Source organism: Malaclemys terrapin, chromosome 1 (genome assembly GCF_027887155.1).
Source record: "Malaclemys terrapin pileata isolate rMalTer1 chromosome 1, rMalTer1.hap1, whole genome shotgun sequence".
Classification (NCBI taxonomy): domain Eukaryota; kingdom Metazoa; phylum Chordata; order Testudines; family Emydidae; genus Malaclemys; species Malaclemys terrapin.
The window spans coordinates 86,060,435-86,080,855 of NC_071505.1; the positions used below are offsets into that span (position 1 = coordinate 86,060,435).

Below are 20,421 nucleotides of genomic sequence, written 5' to 3' on the forward strand. Positions count from 1 at the left end.
TGATCTCCTGGCTTTCCAGATGATTGTGGGATGAGATCTCATTTCTTTTCCTGAAAAGAGCACAGTGTCTGAACAGGTGGAGAGCACAGATGTTTCTCAATAATCACTGAATGGATATTGCCTGGTGAAAGGGACATGCAATGTGTGATAGCTAAAATTAGCCCCCCACCCTTCTTTTGTTTAAATATTATTGCCTCCATGTAAACCTAGATGGACTCTAATTGGACACTCCCACACCAATTCCTGTATCCAGTCACTCACTCATCTACAATAACGATCAACTCAAAAGAAAGTGCACAAAACTGAGCACTCAGATATTTAAAAAAAACAACTTGTGAAAAAATGTAAATAGTGGACCTGTAGCATGGTGCTGGTGCAAAAGCACCTAATTAGCCCCTGCCCAGTCAGCTCCAATCAGGAAAACAGATTGGGGCTGATGGAAAAGGCCTGATGCCAGCCTGAGGATTGGCAACACCTGCTGGCCTGACAAGCCAAGGGCAATAAAGGCTGGGAGGGAACTAGAAGGTTGGGGGGCAGCCAGGGAGAAGTCAACCAACTGACTGGAGGCCTCCTTGCTGAAGGCTGACTCTGCCTGTAAAAAGGTTGAATGATCCTATAAAGGCTTGTAAATAGATAGACACTGGGGGTGGGATAACTGTAAGTAAATAAAGACACAGGTGTTGCACAACCCTGAAGCCTCTCTGAGCCTTATTGGGGGCAGCAAGCAGACCCCAGGAAGAGGGGTAGGTTGTGGACCCTGTTACAAGTGGGGGCTTGTCTGGGATCTTTTGCCAGAGACACAGTTTGGTGACCTGGAGATGGAGGGCACTCTGCAGTGGCTCACAGAGCAACATGGGGAGATATAGAAGACACTGTAGGCCTTTCAGCAGTCCCACCAGCTGGAGAGGCAAGCTTTGCTGGCTTGGCAGGCTGAGCAATAATGGACTTTGCAGGACTTTAAATGAGGGATTTGCCAATGCAAAGGAGGCATATTTTAGGCCATGACCCAATTTTGAACAATAAGATTTTCAGATAAGAAGGTTCTTCATTAATAATACTATGAGATACTTAATGTCTGCATTTCTGGACTTGTTAGCTTAAATTTAATAAGCTTGATATTGCAATTAATGTCTCTCTTTTTTAAAGGGAACTAATTTGTTCTTTAAAAGGAAAGCTGTAAAAGGAGGCTAAGGGGAGAAAGAAAAAGGTAAAGAAAGAAGAAATTGAATCCTCTCAGTCCCCTCGTTCATTCTGCCCTACCTCTCCTCACCTCCCCAACTCCCATTCTTTCTATCCAGGGCCTTCAAACCTTTCTCTCAACCCAGCAGGAGCTATAGGTCAACACTGTCAGTGGGGCACCATAAACCTCTTAGGTACACATGCACTCATTACATAGAGCATTTTTAAAATGCCCTTCCATTCTCAGCTGTGATTGCTGGTCTGTTCTAGAAGACTGCTGCAGCTTTGGAGCTCTTTGCTGTAATGTCCACATGTTCAATGCCCCACACTGGCTGCTGGGGAGCAGTTACCCTAATGAGCTCTCCTGAAGAAGATGGAAGGACAATACAGCAGGTGTGCTGGTGCATAGGATTAGGATGAAGGTATTTTAAAAAAAAAATCTGATTTTTTTTTTTTCCCCCTTATTTTTCTGAGTGTGGTAGTTCCCCAGCTGTCGTGAAGCAAGAATCCTCATTGTCTCATCACCAGCCCTGTTCTGTGTCCTCTCAGCCCTGGTCTAATTCATAGACTGTCTTCATTTGACTCACTGCATCCATTTTCCGTGCAAGCTGATTCGAGATGCACCCCAATGCAGTCGCCAACGGAAGTCTGTGTGAGCCCTAAGTAGGCGGTTCGGGTTCTAATCCTGCTGCTGCTGCGGCGACTCCGCTCAGCTGAAACAGGGACCAGAAATAACTTTCACTCCCTGATGATAGTCTGAAAAGGAACAGAGACAGCACCACTAGGTGTTTATGGAAGCACAACTGGAGCTGTACATTTGTGCTTTGAAGAAGGAAAAGCCCAACACAACCCATATCCACCAAATGAAACCTCAGGGCTGTGGAATGATGCTCTTTACAGTTAAATCTCCCACCCTTTCTTTGACAGCCAGGCCTAGGGTGAACAGATGAGGGGAAGAAAACATCGGGACACATGGGGGTCCCGGCAGAGGAGAGTGGGGGAAGGAAAAAAAGTGAGTCCTGCCATCTGAGCAAAGATCGGGATGTGGGACAGACACAGAAATATCGGAGTGGTCCCGATTTTATCGGGACATCTGGTCACCCTAGCCAGGCCCAGGCCTCCTGGTCATACCGGGCAAGGGTGGGCAGTGCTTAATTTGTAATGAAAGATGTGCCGGGGCTCAAGAAATTGTTTTACATTCATAACTGATACAGCAAGCCCAGAGGTGCTGGGGCTATGAACTGCCAAGCCTAGAGGTGCTGGGGCTCAGCCCTGGCAAAAATTAAGCCCTGGGAGTGAGCGTAGTTTCCCACCAACCCTGAGTGATGCTACAGTCACAGTTGTCAGATGAACTGCACCTCTCATCTCTCCTCTCTTTGAGTGCCGACCCCCTTCAAGTCTCAGGCAATCACTTCGCTCAGGATGGAATCACAGGATTCTCCCACTCTCAGACCAGACCTTGGATTGCAGTCCCTTGTGTATCAACCATGATTACCTCAACAGGTCTGACATGCCCAGCACCTGCAAGTCTGTTCCTCCCAGGAGCAATGGCAGTGGTAAGCAATGACCATTCCGCCTCCTTAAAGCAAAGTATTATTTATTTAAAACAAAAGCATTTCAGAAAAAAACTGGTCTGAAACCAATAAAACAGACTATAAACATGTCTATCTTACCAGGAGTCTAACCATCTTCCACCTGGGGATCCTGTAGGTCTAAACTTCCTACAGAGATCTCAAGTGTCTGTCTGGTGTAGTCTGTTCCCTTAACTCACAAACCATTTTTTTCTCTCCCAGCCTCAGGGAAAGAAAGAAGAAAGGAAAAAAAAAAAAAAAAAAAAAAAAGGCTGCTTAGTGATTTTGATCACTCCACTTTCCCCTAAGGCCGAGTCACTTTTTAACAGTTTTATAGCCCTGTGATTTGCAAGTTTCTAGCATAGGCCAAACAAGATTTGCCAATTGTTGGAGACCAAATGTAAGGTCCTCGAAGCTGGCAGCTTTGCCAATAGCCTTTCCAAGTGTGTGCTGGGGTGACCTTTTCTGGGGCCATTGTCTTCTTCCTGTTTGTTCATCCAACAGCCCACTAGTAAGTGAGATCAATACATTCGCATAGAAAAGCCTTATCACCCAATATACAATAACTTCTCCTCACTGACCAGGTCTCATACAGTGTTCATAAAATTACCTCTCTGTATTCGTAGGTTATTACATAGCAATTCCATGACAGTCACAGCTACCGCACCAGACGGGAGCAGAGAGAATGAGTTTTAGAAGCTCAGAAATCTCTGGCTATTTCGCAATGTGAATTGTTAAACTCTCATCATTTTAATTGTTTTTTCAATCCACCTTGGACAGTGGCTGGTCATTACTGTGGACTCATCACCTAGCAAGTTTGAGGGGCACACTGCTTCAGATGTTCTGGAGCAAAAAAAAAAAAAGTCTCTATTTTCAACAGGAAAATGTTTCTCTTTCTACTCCTCTCACTAATAACCCCCAATGGTCTCCCTCTCACTGATCCCACTTCCAGAGGAAGAATGCAGCTGACTGGCAACTAGTAGAGCTAGTCTGAAATTTTCTGACAAGAATAATTTATCCCAGGAAATGCTGATTGATTGAAACAGAAAACTTTTGTGGAAACATGTGGCTTTTCAACCGATCGTCCCACAGAACAGGGGCGGCATTTTGTTGGAACCCTGCCTGTCAGGCAGTTTCTAAACTTGCCTGAGAGGTCATCAATGGAAATCTGCCTGATTTCCTGCCAGCTTGCTCCCCGGCTCTTCAGCAGCCGGCAGAGTCAGCCAAAATGGGCGCCTGCAAGCCATGTGAGCTCTGGTTCCCAGGCTTTGAGCTCAGCTGTGACTCCCAGGGATTCTAGACTCCCAGCTCCCTATAAGCCTGAGCTTCAGAGATTGGACTCTCAGGAGGAATTGTGTTTTGAAATGTTTGAGACAAACAATTTTGATTATTTCAGAAAGAACTTTTTTGGAATTTTGCCTTACTTGGGAGATCTTGAAATTTCTACTTTTCATTCCATTCTAAAATGGAATTATTTTTTTAAAACATTTCAGAACTTCTAGGGGAACAGGAATTCCTATTTTCCACCAGCTCCAGCAATAAGTGCTCTATCAAGTTCCATGATCATGTATGTACATCCTGCAGTCCTCATTGCCTGAATAAGGACTGCAGGATGTGGCTTACAATTTTTCACTACCACCATGCTACCATTTGCCTTGTCTTGCATGCTCAAACACATTGGCAGACTTCTGCACTCGCACACAGACCCCATTTAAATAATTGGGGCTTAAGTACATGATTAAAGTTAAGCATATGCATAAGTGCTTTGCTCAAATGAACTCCTAAGTTTGGAAATTTTAGCCATAGATTCAAAATCTAAAAATATCCTATGATTTATTTACAGTAGAACCTCAGAGTTCTGAACACCTCAGGCATGGAGGTTGTTTGTAACTCTGTACAAAATGTTATGGTTCTTTCAAAAGTTTACAACTGAATATTGACTTAGTTCAGCTTTGAAACTTACTATGCAGAAAAAAAATTCTGCTTTTAACCATCTTAATTTCAATGAAACAAGCACAAAAACAGTTTCCTTACCTTGTAAAATCTTTTTTTAAACTTTCCCTTTATTTTTTTAGTAGTTTACATTTAACACAGTATTTACTTTATTTGTGTGTGTCTCTGTTGCTGCCTGATTGTGTGCTTCTGGTTCCAGATGACATGTGTGTGGTTGACCAGTCAGTTTGTAACTCTGGTGTTCGTAACTCTGAGGTTTTACTGTAAAATACTTCATGGATCACTTTTGACATTTAGTTTCAAACAGCTATTTATTAAATAAAAGGACAGCAAATTAATTTACTGGAATAACAACATTTCACAATATTTGTAGCTCTCCAAATATTTACATAAACTAAGGATAACCTTCATTGAAATCATTCACTACCAAGCTGTCTAACATCAAAATGTCAGTAGGGAAAATGTGAAAGAGTTAAATATATATTTACATTGAGGACTCTGGTATAACTGTTTATCAGTAATATAGTGATAACATATTTAGCTCAAAGCAATTATTCCTCCAATAGCTTGTAAACTTGTAACCTTTTAGAAACAAAATAATTTCCTGAGCAATAATGCCAGAGAATTGCTATCTAAAAGAACAATACTTAAAATAAATGGGACATAGTATAATATTGAAATACCCAAAAATTACTTATATATAAAGCTCCAGTTGAAATCAGTGGGACCTGGCTCAAGTTCTAAATGCTTAAATAGATACAAATTTAGGCCCTCAATCCTGCAACTGATTTTACATGGGCCCAAGGTTCTTCCTGCACTGCTTCCATTGCAAGATTGGGGCTTGTAAGGAATATATTTCCACTTGCTACGGGGCATTGGCTAACCATTAACTATCTATGGCATTGGCGTGGGAACTAGGGGCAGCACCCCTGGCCTCCCGCTGCCGGCCCCGCGTGCCTGGGGCTTTGCTCTCAGCCTCAGCTCTTGGGGAAGAGGGGGGAAGGGGGAGAGTGGACAACAGTAAAGGGGCTGGTTTCAGCACCCCTACTATTAAAAATGTTCCAGCGCCACTGGTCTATGGTTAGGAAGGGTTTCTTGACCTTTGCTCTGAAGAATCTGAACTGGACACTCTCAGAGATGGGATATTGGATCACCTCAGAGAAGAAAAGAGGATTGTTGCATGCATCCTGTCATCCAACAATCCTCTTTTCTTATCTGCAGTGATCCAATATCCCATCTCTGAGAAAGGATAAACATAAGAGATCAAGTTATGAGAAGAAAATGCTTATAATAGGAGGTTTATCAACTATTATACAGATTTTATGGTATGGCTTAATGAAAATATTATTCAATGAGGTAAATAAATCTTAAAAATTGAGTTTATTATAGTCTTCTCTCCACTTCCAAAATTCAGGGCAACAAAAATGAGCAGAATGAAAACGAATGTCTGCCGGAATAAACTGATTGATACTTTGCACGTTGGTCTTTTATTTATTTCTACAGAAGCAGTCTTATCTATGAAGATTACTTGACTATCTTAGCTTGATAAAATTTATTGTAAGTTGGTGATAATTTGGCCATAATTCAAAAAAAATCTTTCCTTTCTTCACTAAAGTGGTAGATAATGGTAATGTAAGTAGGACCCTTGTCACAAACTGGGACATGCAATCTGGCGTAATGGTCAGAGCAGAGGTTGTCAGGCCTAGTGGTTGGGGCTGGAGTCAGAGGCCAGGAACAGTGACAAACGTCAGTGCCAGAGTTGGAGCCAATGGTGAAGGACAGCATAAGGGCTACAAGTCAAGCCAAGGCTCGTAGCCAAAGTCAGGAACCGAACAGGGCTGGAGTGGACTGGGCAGGACAGGAACAGGGCAGGATCAGAGCTGGAGCAAGGCTAGGAGCAGAGCAGGCACAGGAGAAATCAAAGCTTCAAATACGCTTATTGAGCAGCCAGAGAACAGTTGTTACTGTTGGGCTTAAAAGCAGGCCTGTTGTCTTCGGCCAATCAGATGGAGTGGTCAATCAGGCAGCCCTACTGTGTCTCAGCTGTGCTCCTTGGCTGCCAACAGACTGGGCAGGCATAGCTGCAAGTCCTCATTTCTGACATCCTGAGACGCAAGAAAAATCAGTTCAAGGCACTAACCAGGGATTTTCATAGTGAGCTTAATAATAGATCTACTCACTCCAATACAGATTATTACATAATAATGCAGGGGTTTAAAGATGGCAGGAGGCAGATAACGGTACTACCCCAGCACCCAAGGTATTATTCCCATGTATGTTTGGGTTGTGTTCAATGGTTTAATCCAGGGCCCTGGAAAAACTTCAAAAGATTCAGTTTGGACAGGCACCCAAAAATCTGCACTATCCATAACTTTGGGGACTGCAGAATTGGGTGGACGTGCTCCTTGAACAAAGAAGATTTCATTCAAGTCTGAAAGAGTCCCTCAGTCTGTCATTAGAGTCCAACTTCAGGTTTGATCTCTAGCAGTGACTGGTTTGTAATTTGTACGAGTATTGTGCTAGTGCTCCAAACACCAATTCGTGAAGTTTTCAGAAGGCTGCACATTGAGTCCCACTAACCCTGGGTTTGTGTTGCAATGTAGACATATCCTGTCTGTGGGGAGGTGGCTGCAGCACGTGGCAGACTTTTGCACTGGGAAGATCAGCAAAAATGGGACTGGGATTATTTGAGAGTAGAAGAAGTTTAGTGGAAGGAGATGGGAGGATGGGAAAGCATAAGTCACAGCTAATCTTGTCCCTCTCCTTTCATGGAGTGCGGATTTTATGAAGCAATATTTTCTAAACATGCTGACTTTTAGTACTGGATGTTACTTATTTTCAAGTATTATACATATATATCCACATCTTCATATTTGAATACTTTTTTACAGGCTATCTGTATTCTTCATCTACTTTGGACCAGTGATATATGATCCCAAAAACCTCAGAATAAAATAAGCTACATGAAGAGCTGGGATGAAATTCTGACCCCAGGGGAGGAGTTTTGCCTGTGACTTAAATGGAACCAAGAGTCCACCCTGATACCCTTTTTTTTTTTTTAAAGCACATTTGCAAAGCATTAACCATTTAAATGAGTTAGAGCTAGATATAAATTACTAATTCTTTACTTTCCTAGGGTTCTTAAACTGACATATGGGAGTTCTGTATTGGGGAAAGCATATGAGAACAGAACCAAGTTAGTCCCATTTTGTGTTTTGTTTCACTTACTTCTTTAAAGGACTAACCCTTTTTGAAGATGACTCTTTTCATAGACGTTACATCTCAGCATGGCTCAACTGTTGTCTCTTAACTTGTCGTATTTATACAAGGGCTTACAATCACAAAGAGAGTTTGAAATCTCATCTCTCCTTCATGAACTTATTTTACAAGGTCTTCCTCATTTCTTCGCTTGACCTTTCTTGTTGAAAACAAACTTGAGAAAGGAGTTCAGTATCACAGCTAATTTTTGAGATCCAATATTCATCACCTGGATGCCCTGGAGATGTATTCTCACTGTTAATGATCTGAAAAGACTTTTAGAACGGAAGCTATCTTCAGTTATACATCTATTTCCAATATTGTTTAGTGAGGTACATTTTATTAGTGCACAATACATTTTAATGAAGATATCCTATTGGTGAATAGATGGACTTGAATTTACCTCCTTAACATTTTGTAAAGAGCCTCTTGTCTCATTATAGATGACTCACTTGATTTGATCTAATTCTCTTTTCTGCTTGATTTTTCATTTGCACATCTAGCCACAATAAAATATGAACACCTGGCTCGGGGAACTAGTAATTCCACATATTGTTGCTATAGGCAACAGTCTCTTCCTTTGATCCCGTAGATGCTTTGCATTGTTCTCCTCAATAATGCTGTATAAATATTGATTGGTTGGTGAAGCAAATTTTGTCATTTGCCTCTTAATTATTCTAGAGAGAAGAAAAATAATGTAATGAAACAGCTGTAAGTGAATGTGGCCTAGGGTGACCAGATAGAAAGTGTGAAAAATCGGGATGGGAGTGGGGGATAATAGGAGCCTATATAAGAAAAATTCCCAAATATCGGGACTGTCCCTATAAAATCGGGACATCTGGTCACCCTAATGTGTTCATTAATTCCAGCTCCTTTGCTATTGGCTGTAAAGCAGCTTCCAAGGGCATGACTTTGTGGAGAAGGCCTTTTTAAATACTAGACTTTTTTAAAGAGTTAGCTGCTATCTATCTCTAAATTACAGATATTCTGTGACACCAGACGTTTGGGCCCAATCCTGCAAGGTTATGGGTACAAGAGTGGGGAATTGGAGGGCTCCAAAACTTGCACTGAAGCATGAGGCCTCACAAGGTAAAGTTGGGTCTCTGAGCTTGGCCTCCTGAGATATCTGTGGCTTCCTGCAGCAGCACTGCTGCTCCTCCTGCTGGAGTGGGGGACAACATGCATGCAACAATCCTCTTTTCTTCTCTGAGGTAATCCAATATCCCATATCTGAGAGTGTCCAGTTCAGATTCTTCAGAGGAAAGGTCAAGAAACCCTTCCTAACCATAGACCAGTGGGGGACAAATTACTTATCCTGAGTAAGACACTGGAGGAAAGTAAGTATCCCTTGTGGAGAAGGATTGTTGGAAGAACTATCTTCTTCAAAAGCAATGTATCAGCTTTGTTAAATCTGTAATTTTAGTGAAGCTTTCAGAATTTTGTAAAGGCACCAGTCACAAAGACTGCAGTGGAGATGTATTTTAGAAAGTGAGCGATGAATATCTAAATATAAACCAGTTTTAAAATATACTTAGTGCACAACAAGTGAATGCTGGCATGATAGCACTGTTATCAGACCCACATTGGCTCCAGTCACTCATTTGTTGCTCACCTGGGGCTTATTGGCTGCAGAGTCACAAACTCCAAGGTTCAGTATTAGCCTCATGATATTGGTCCTCTATTGATCTTTCTACAAGTTATGATGACCTCTTCTGCATATGGTTTGCTGTTGGGTGCATTTGCTAGGAAATACAAATGGTGCTGATTGGTTATTATTATTATTTACAGTCATAAAGAGTCAGGGAGAGACATCAAAACTCCTAATTCCATAAGAATGAGGATCAGGGTGAATAATTTTCTTTTAATGGTTATTTTAGAGTCTGGGGAACTTTCAGGGGACCCGAAGGCCCTGACACCTGCCCTTCCCCCAAAGCCTCAGCCCCTGCTGAGCGTTGCTATCCATGTCATTTGTAGGCACCATAGCCACCAGCAGCACCAGGGAGAGCAGAAGAAGCTGCCTGAGCAGAGAACACAGCAGGCTGTTTCCACTGCTTCAGATGTACTTGGAGAGTGATGGCGGGAAGGAACCCCTGTTTCCTTCTCTGCCACAGGCCGTATCTGGTAGCTTGCCAGACAGGGGGAGAAAAACTTCCCTCTCCCCCCCCTTTAAATAAATAGCTGAGCTGGGGCCAGGAGAAGAGGTGGGGGCAGTTCTGTCACTGAATTCAAGGCCAGCTCCCTTTTGTAGCAAAGCATGAGCTCTGCTCTCTTCCTTTCTCCAGCAAGAAACTTCCCCTGTGAGTCTCTGCATTCCTGCCCATTGCTTCCTGAAGTGGACTGGACAGAGCAAATGCTGTAAGGAGGAGGGCAGAAGAAGCAAGTCAAAGTGAGATCACCTCTCAGGGCTGACAGCTGCCTTCTTTCTCTTCTATCTAAGTACTTATATGGCCCCCACTGTGGCCAAAGTAGCTGAACTCCTCACAGACTTTAAAGATTGACTTTATCATCACACGGCAGGGATGTATTATCCCCATTTTACAGAAGGGGAACTGACGCACAAAGCATTTGAGTGACGTGTTTAAGGTCATCAAGGAAGTCTTTGGCAGACCTGGGAACTAAACCCAGATTGCTTGAGTCTCAGACCAGGGCTGTAACTACTGTTCCCCAACAACCTCTCCTTAAAGCGCAGTAACACTCTGAAATATTCGTTCTTTCCTGAGCAATATAAAAAGAACTGAGGTACTGAAGGAAAATCACAGAGCTGTCTTGGAACTCCAGTCTCCATGAGAACATGCAAGGGGCTTCCCACCTGCGTAAGGCCACTGGGTTTGGATTCCTATTTCTGTGTGAAATGGTCAACATCCACAACATGCCTTTTTACAACTGTCCCACTGTTTGTGCTGGTTTAGAACAAGATCCCCTCCCAGAGTGTCCAGTAAGCATACAAAAGTTCTGATCTGACTGACTTTCTGGATTTACAAAGTTTTAATACTTGAAATCTATGTTTAGATAGGTTAGCAAAGAAAGCATTGTTAATGAGTAATCTTTGTCCATTAGGGCAATGAGCCAATGAAGAGATGAGCCTAAGCCCAGAGTCAGCCGGTTATCACTACAGGCTTCTGTTAAACGTAAAAAAGCAAAACAAAAATGTTTCTGTTTGAAACTTATTAGGATTTTGAACCGAGTGCAGAGGCTTTCCACACACGGCCATTCTCAAGACTCTGGAAAAGGACAGTAAGTAATAATTGCTTAGTGGGTATTAATCTTGCTGTTTGATCATATTTAGTCATGGAATACAATTTTTTTCTCACTTACATTCTTTAATTAATGTAAATGCATCTTGAGGAGCTAGAAAAGTCAATGATCTGGACGCCAAAATCTCTAAATGTTACTTAAGTGAATTAAAAATATATTAATACTATAAGACAATGTAATCTCATCAGTATAGTTTGTGTGACAACAGATATTTTCTTTGAGAAAATTTCATTGAATTGATGAAAAAGTAGCGACCGTTAGGGTATGTCATCTTACATTGGCAAATATGGCATAACTTTAATAATAGGTCAATTCTATCTTGTTAATTTATACAGATCATCTTTATAGCAGCAGTAGGCATCTTTTACCTGTTAGAAACTGAGAGCATTTTAAATGTGTATAATGGGAGAAAAGTATATTGTTCTTTAGGAAAAAGTTGTTATTGTTTTATGTATTTCTCTTTTGTTTGCAAGTTTCAAGTACAGATGGTAGTGTTTCAAAATAAAGCCTCTTTTAAAGTTCAGAGCTTTGACACTTATTCTCACATAATCATAAGTAATGATACACAGTGTTGTGGTAGAAGCATCTACTGTCCAATTCCATTCACAGCTTTTAGAAAAACATCAGTTTGTCCTGAATTGTTCTGCTAGATATTTATGTTAAAAATAATAGGTAAGAAATGCTTTCTCTGAATCTATTGTTTATTATTATGTGCATTACACTAGCACCAAGAGGCTCCAACCATTTGGACCTCGGTGTACAAACAAATAGTAAGAAACAGCACCTGCTCCAGCATTTACAGTCTAAATAGGCAAGACAGACAGAGAGTACTAGGGGAAAAAGAACGGCACGGAGACATGAAATGATTAAAGTCATGTACTAGCAGACCAGGATTAGCACCCAGCTCTCTTGAGTCAAATTGTAGTGCCCCATCTATTGAACCTCTTTTGAAAGGTTGCTCACTTTTGTGTCTTCACGTTTACATTATTTTTTTCCTCAGAAAGACCTATAAGTCAATATTCTACAGTTTAGCCACAGGAGAGCATCTCTTTACTGATCTAATTTTAAATGAATTGTTGAATTCCTACTGTAATTTTCAAACAAATAAGAAAACAATATTTCGATCTATGTGTCACACAGTTCTCACACTAGCCCATGTTCTTCTCATTGCTTTATGTCATATGTTGTATTGGTTACCACCTGCCATGCAACTCAAAATTACCTGGTGACATGTGCTGGAAATAAAAATCTCCAAACTTGTTCATGTTTCTCAAATATTTTTTAAAGAATTAAAAAAAAAAGACTTAATTTTTTTAAGGCACTGCATTAATCATTCCAGAAAAGATGTAAGAGTCTGATTCAAAGCCCATTAAACTCAAGGGGAATCCTTCCACTGATTTCAGTAGCATTTGGGTCAGGCCCTAAAGCTATGCTAGTATTATAATGTCTTTTGGGGGTATTTGGTAGTTTGGGTATGTGAAGAACCGAACACTCATATTACCTTTTGGGGAAATGTACCTTACTAATCTTTATGTATGAAAAATTCTGTCCGTTGTTTTGTATCTTTTTCTTCTAATAACTAAAAATAGATTTGATCCCTCTCACTAAAGAAGATAACAAATATGACTAGATTTTCATGGAGTTTTTATGATAATCAAACTTACGTTTGTACTTTACCTGAAAATGTGTGGTTATGGAGCTTTTGCCTTTCAATTAACCTAGATACTTTTGAAATTAATTGCTTCAACAGAGCCCTGGTCTTGCTTAAACTGAAGCCAAAAGCAGTTTTGCTGGCTTTAACTCTAGTGGGGCCAGAAGCAGGCTGTATCCCCACTTTGAACTTTAGGGTACAAATGTAGGGGCCTGCATGAAAACTTCTAAGCTTAACTACCAGCTTAGCTCTGTTCCGCTGCCACCATTCCCAATGGATTCCCTCCCTGGGAAGCCTTGAGAAACCTTTCACCAATTCCCTGGTGAATACAGATCCAAACCCCTTGGATCTTAAAACAAGGAGAAATTAACCATTCCCCCTCCTTCCTCCCACCAACTCCTGGTGAATACAGTTCCAACCCCCCTGGGATCTAAAACAAGGAGAAATTAACCATTCCCCCTCCTTCCTCCCACCAACTCCTGGTGAATACAGATCCAAGCCCCTTGAATCTAAAACAAGGAAAAATCAATCAGCTTCTTAAAAAGAAGGCTTTTAATTAAAAAAAAAAGGTAAAAATCATCTCTGTAAAATCAGTATGGAAATTAATCTTACAGGGTAATCAAACTTAAAGAGCTCAGAGGACTCCCCTCTAGTCTTAGGTTCAAAGTACAGCAAACAAAGATAAACACTCTAGTAAAAGGTACATTTACAAGTTGAGAAAACAAAGGAAAACTAACACGCTTTGCCGGCTATTTACTTACAAGTTTGAAATAGGAGAGACTTGTTTAGAAAGATGTGGAGAACCTGGATTGATGTCTGGTCCCTCTCAGTCCCGAGAGCGAACGCCCTCCCAAACAAAGAACGCAAACAAAAGCCTTCCCCCCGCCCCAAGATTTGAAAGTATCTTGTCCCCTTATTGGTCCTTTGGTCAGATGCCAGCCAGGTTACCTGAGCTTCTTAACCCTTTACAGGGAAAAGGATTTTGGAGTCTCTGGCCAGGAAGGATTTTATAGTACTGTACACAGGACAGCTGTTACCCTTCCCTTTATAGTTATGACAGTGTGTATGGAATATATATCTCCATTTAATATGGAATATTAAAAATATATATTGAATGTTTGATTCTGTTGAAGTATAGCAGGGCATATCTCTGTAATGATAATATAAATGTTGTACTTAACTCAAAGTATTTAATAAGTATATGGTGAAAATAATCTCCAGGTGTTGGGAATCAGATACTGTTCAATATCTGAACTTTGTGATTTTGTCCTCACCCACAACTATTTCACATTTGGGGACAATATACACCTTCAAGTCAGCGGCACTGCTATGGGTACCCGCATGGCCCCACAATATGCCAACATTTTTATGGCTGACTTAGAACAATGCTTCCTTAGCTCTCGTCCCCTAATGCCCCTACTCTACTTGCGCTACATTAATGACATCTTCATCATCTGGACCCATGGAAAAGAAGCCCTTGAGGAATTTCACCATGATTTCAATAATTTCCATCCCACCATCAACCTCAGCCTAGATCAATCCACACAAGCGGTCCATTTCCTGGACACTACTGTGCTAATAAGCGATGGTCACATAAATACCACCCTATACCGGAAACCTACTGACCTCTACACTTACCTACATGCCTCCAGCTTCCATCCAGGACACACCACACGATCCATTGTCTACAGCCACGCTCTAAGATATAACCGCATTTGCTCCAATCCCTCAGATAGAGACAAGCACCTACAAGATCTCTATCAAGCATTCTTAAAACTACAATACCCACCTGCTGAAGTGAAAAAACAGATTGACAGAGCCAGACGAGTACCCAGAAGTCACCTCCTACAAGACAGGCCCAACAAAGAAAATAACAGAACACCACTAGCTGTCACCTTCAGCCCCCAACTAAAACCTCTCCAGCGCATCATCAGAGATCTACAACCTATCCTGAAAGATGATCTTTTACTCTCACAGATCTTGGGAGACAGACCTGTCCTCGCTTACAGACAACCCCCCAACCTAAAGCAAATACTCACCAGCAACCACACATCACTGAACAAAACCACTAACCCAGGAACCTATCCTTGTAACAAACCCCGATGCCAACTCTGTCCACATATCTATTCAAGTGACATCATCATAGGACCTAATCACATCAGCTATACCATCAGGGGCTCGTTCACCTGCACATCTACCAATGTGATATATGCCATCATGTGCCAGCAATGCCCCTCTGCCATGTACATTGGCCAAACCAGACAGTCTCTATGCAAAAGAATTAATGGTCACAAATCTGACATCAGGAATCATAATACTCAAAAACCAGTGGGAGAACACTTTAACCTGTCTGGTCATTCAATGACAGACCTGCGGGTGGCTATATTACAACAGAAAAACTTCAAAAACAGACTCCAACGAGAGACTGCTGAGCTGGAATTGATATGCAAACTAGACACAATCAACAAAGGATTGAATAAGGACTGGGAATGGCTGAGCCATTACAAACATTGAATCTATCTCCCCTTGTAAGTATTCTCACACTTCTTATCAAACTGTCTGTACTGGGCTAGCTTGATTATCACTTCAAAAGTTTTTTTTCTCTTACTTAATTGGCCTCTCAGAGTTGGTAAGACAACTCCCACCTGTTCATGCTCTCTGTATGTGTGTATATATATCTCCTCAATATATGTTCCATTCTATATGCATCCAAAGAAGTGGGCTGTAGCCCACGAAAGCTTATGCTCTAATAAATTTGTTAGTCTCTAAGGTGCCACAAGTACTCCTGTTCTTTTTGCAGATACAGACTAACACGGCTGCTACTCTGAAACCTGTTCAATATCTGATTATCTAAAAGAATTCTCTTTGTTTTTCCATTGTTTCTTCACTGCAAATATTTTTGTCATATGAAAAACTGGATAAAAAGTGGCAAAATTCATATCAGCTTAGATTTTTTTTTTAAATTAACAAAGGTAGATGTGGAAAGAATGTCTATTAAAAACTAGCATTCTAGCTTCCAAATCATGTCTGTGCTGTTTAATTCATTTGTATTTTAGTAAGGCCACCCCTTTCCTAGGTGGACATTGGTCTTCTATCCAATCTTTTTTTTTTTTTTTTCAAGCATCTTCCTTTTGCCCATAGTAATACATTTTTGTTCTACCTGCAGAAAGAAGATCAGATAGTCATTTAGTTTAGGGTTTATGCCAAGCTCATCTTGATATAAGGAAAGTAGATGAAAGATATACATTTAATCATTTTGGTAACCTACTACAAGAAGCTCTTGGAAATCATTTTGTTTTTGGGATAAGGAGCTTTGACTTAAGAGAGTGACTACTGATCACTGCTCATACAAAAGAACTGACTCTGGAAGGAGTGGTGATGCAACTTTAATGTTTGAGTTCTCAAAGAAAAATCTTCTACAGTTTGTGAAAACACCTCTGCCAAAATGCCATATGTAGTAAGAAAGACTCAGTCCACAGGTAAAGATGACATCACTTGCCACACACCAGATGATAGCAGCAGCATGATGACTATATTTCTGTTCACTGTGGACAAGATTCCATTAATCAGAACAAGTATCAGAGGGGTAGCCATGTTAGCTCTATCCACACACAAAAAACGAGGAGTCCGGTGACACCTTAAAGACTAACAGATTTATTTGGGCATAAGCTTTCGTGGGTAAAAACCCCACTTCTTCAGATGCATGGAGTGAACATTACAGATACAAGCATAAATATACTGACATATGAAGAGAAGGGAGTTACCTTACAAGTGGAGAACCAGTGTTGAAAAGACCAATTCAGTCAGGGTGGATGTGGTCCACACCCAGTAATTGAGGAGGAGGTGTCAATACCAAGAGATGGAAAATTGCTTTTGTAGTGAGCCAGCCACTCTCTGTGCATTTTTGAAGTTAACTGAACCAGCTTAAATTGGAGTGCAGTGCACTGCACACCACATATTGAATCCAGCAAGGGACTTAAAGCGAAGTATAACGCTGTATTAAATGCAGGCCTTGAGGGTGGGCGTGGCTCTAGTAAAATATAACAGTAAAGCTGCATGTGGTAGAAAATGTCATGCCTGGATTTTTTAGAGCAATTTGATGATCTGGGTGTGGAGTTGAGAGAATGGTCTACACCACTGAGTGTATAAGAGAAATGTCAGATTATGTGGAGACCAAAAAATCACCATAAACACTTGGCTAGAAGTGGTTCAGTATCCATCTCCTAAACTTTAAGACTAAACTGGTAGGAGAGGTGTAAGCTGATGCGTTCCCAGCATATTGAGAGGTGGCATTACAGCAAAAGTCAACCAGATTCCCTACTATGAACAAAAGACTGCTTAGGTATAAAAGTTTACAATGTGGCATAGTCAATTCACCTGCAGTGTTTCAGAGAGTAATGGATCAGGTATTTCAGAGGTTAAACAGTGGTATTTGATATTTGCATGACACATTGATAAACGGGGAAGACTCAAAGGAACATGAAAGAAGCCTCTACAAGGTCTGAAAAGATTGTAAAAACATAAATGTAGTATTAGAGTTTAAAAAGTGCGCTTCTTCCAGAACCAGCTTGTTTATTTGCAGCACAGGACAGATGCAGACAGGATACATATCTTACAAATTAAGGCGCTAGCCACTGAAAAGGAAGCTGAATGCCAAAATGTTTCAAAGCTGAGGTCTTTTTTGGCTGTTGTTAATATTTGAATATGTATGGTAGTAGCACCAGGATCAGCCCTTTTGTGCTAGGCACTGCACAATCACATGGACAATCCCTGTCCTAAAGACCTGGCAGTGTGAATTATTCAATGGTAAACTATTACGCTTATCACTGACAATGAAATATGAAAAAAACTAAATATTTATAGCACCTAATTACCAGCTCAGTTGCAGGAAAGTTAGATGGGTGCTAAGTCTTTAGTCCTGCATATGTCCTGGGGACTGTTGAGTCAAGTTTGCAGAGGTGAAAAGGGGCTCCCACAGCTGTTCTCCAGGAGCAAGATGCAGAAAACCTTTCCAAATGCCCTGAGCAATGGAGTTTTGTGCCGCCCCAGAGCAGCAGCGACTGTAGTAGAGAAGCTGCTGGAGGAGAGGACAGAAAGACAGTCGGGGTTCCTATAACTGGCGATTAGTAAGGGACCTTCAGGTTTGGGAACTTGAGCGGGGTTCATGAGAGAGCTGCTAGTCTATAGTTCCATGCTTCCCTGGATCTTCTGTGGGGGAAACTCTCCCAATGGGTTGCCATCTTCTTGACAGCTCTAATTAGGAGTCATTAGAAGATATATTTTGGCAGGTCAGCCCATTTTGTCCCTTCCTGGCTGTCAGAGGACCCTGCCCCTTCCACTGGGACGTGGGAGGGCCACTGCTTTCCCTGACAGCACTCCCCAGTGATATACATTACAGTCAGGGAGTAGAGTGGGGAGGGGCTTGGAGGTGACCATGCTGAGCAGGAGGGGATGGGCTCTCTACCCCCATTCCAAGATACTGAGAGGCTTCTGCAGTTGTGGAATCATGAGTCTCTGCTGGCAATTGGTTTACATGTTTGCCACAGAAACATCATCTGGTCTATGATAGAAGCACCATTTGACATTTCTGTGTAAACTGTTTATCTCTGAATGGACAATTTTAAAAAGCCGTCCTAATTAGAGGACCTGGGTTTATGTTAGGAAAGAGCTTAATAGATCCCTATGAACCAATGTAAAAATAATTCTACACTTATTGTACTTGTTTCTAGCATTAACTGCTTGACTCAACTCTGGGATTTCTTCATATACTGAGACTTTATTAGACTCTTCCACTGTGGGTATGGAAGCTTTCTACAGCCTTTATTGGTTTACAGATACTGGGTTCAATTTTTAAAAGCAACTAAGTGACTTAGGAGCCTAAGTCCAATGGAAAGCCAATTAGGTGCTTTTGAAAATGTTACTCACTGATTTCATTTACCAGTGGACGTCTGAAACCCACACTATAATTTCAAAGTGAAGGAATGCTTCATTTGATAAAAAACTCTGAATACTGGGTCATAATAATAAAACAGAACAGGAAAGACAAAGCAAAAAATTCAGTTTTTTCATTATGTGCAATGAAAATTCAGCAGTTAGATTAATATTAAATTTTAAATTGCTTGAATTAAGGAAGCACTTTTATAAAGGGGAAAACCATGCACACATACCAATAGTCTCCCTAGTCAATATGGTTGTGGTTTTTTTCATAGCTTTTCTCTCTGTGTAATTAAAAAGCTCTTTGTGTTTTAAATGGGGAGAGTGCATACTGATTGCTAAAGCACATTGTCTTCCTGCTTGAGCCATGATACTCTGTAATGAAAACTGTAATCCTGAATTTGTGAATAAAGATGGGAGAAACTATACGTTTGTTTTGAGAACTTTTTTTTTTTTTTCAAAATATGGAAAGGCCAAGATTTTCAAAGACAGGAGCCTAAATTTAGGCTTTTATATCCATATTTAGGCACCTAAATAAATGGCCAGATTTTCAAATGTGGTAAGCACACAACAGCGCCTATTGAGGCCCAATACTGTGTGTGCAGCACATTTAAAAATTCAGGCCACTTATTTAGGAAATTATGAAAGGATGTGACAGCATAATCCCCATCACCTTCTGTGGAAAGCAGAATGATCACATATAAAATATGCCACCACAAGCAGCATTTTTTAAAAGGCTAAATTGTACATTATAATTTTACATCAGGGTTTGTTATAGTAAATATTGAAACAACCTTCAGAATTCTGGCCTGTAATATGTACACAAAAATGAATTATTATCTTGTTTCAGTTATCCTTGTTTCTTTATCTTTCAGGGTTTCCTTTCAGCCTGTGCCCTGACTGTCACATTGTTCTTCAATTAAAGACTAGATGGGATCTGAAATGAATCTAATAGGACATTCCCAGCTACCTGGTGCTGATGGATTTTCACTTCCTGAAGGTCCTAATCTATTTGGTAAGTCATCAAATTAGCTTAAAATATATCTCCAGCAAATTATATCTGAACCAATAGCCTAGAATCAAAATATTGAAGTCCTACAGTCAGTTACTACGGTCCATGGTGTGCAATCAGTTTTTATGCAGAACTCCCCATTTAAATGCATTGCAAAATAAGGCACAATATGTGTTGTTATGTGCCACCATTTAACAAAGCTTGTAGTTTACTATTATAGCACTATTCTGCTGCCATGATAAGTCATTCAGCAAGGATAGTCTATTCTAGGTAGGCAGGAAATGATCTTCAGGTTATTTATTTATGTCAAGCTGAGCAGGTACAAAATATTTTTAGTCAATTTATAACTAAATGATGCTATGAAATAGGTATATTGCCTTCTTATATACATTTATGAAAATAATGTAATTGGTATTTAAACCATTACTCTATTTTTATAGAGACCATTAAAAACTGTGCTATTAACTTTAGTGCATAATAAAAGTTATAATAAAGGCTGCAAAATTCTGCATAGCTGAGACTCCACCGCATTTTTCCAATGTGAAACATGGGCTTGTTAATGAATGAAGAATACTCTGTCAATATTTCATGAGTACAGGGAAGCTGTC

The 20,421-nt window shown here is 40.6% G+C and overlaps 1 protein-coding gene and 1 long non-coding RNA gene across 6 annotated transcripts in view; one reads left to right on the forward strand and one right to left on the reverse strand.

The window, feature by feature from the left end:
• Window positions 1-13,711, reverse strand: part of LOC128837660 (uncharacterized) — a 69,482-nt gene extending 55,771 nt beyond the window's left edge. The window contains exon 1 of the long non-coding RNA XR_008445011.1: window positions 13,629-13,711. This is a non-coding gene — a long non-coding RNA (uncharacterized LOC128837660). The remainder of the gene's footprint in view (window positions 1-13,628) is intronic.
• NR1H4 (nuclear receptor subfamily 1 group H member 4) overlaps window positions 1-20,421 on the forward strand; it is an 86,836-nt gene that overhangs the window by 7,090 nt on the left and 59,325 nt on the right. For 2 of the 5 annotated variants that reach the window (XM_054028925.1, XM_054028932.1), the window contains exon 1: window positions 19,697-19,816. In XM_054028925.1, the coding sequence (XP_053884900.1) occupies window positions 19,781-19,816 (36 nt within the window). In that variant the 5' untranslated portion in view covers window positions 19,697-19,780. Of the gene's footprint in view, window positions 1-10,329; window positions 10,348-11,028; window positions 11,196-19,676; window positions 19,817-20,421 lie in introns of those variants that run through there. The other 3 variants (XM_054028896.1, XM_054028886.1, XM_054028903.1) reach the window with 3 other exon arrangements.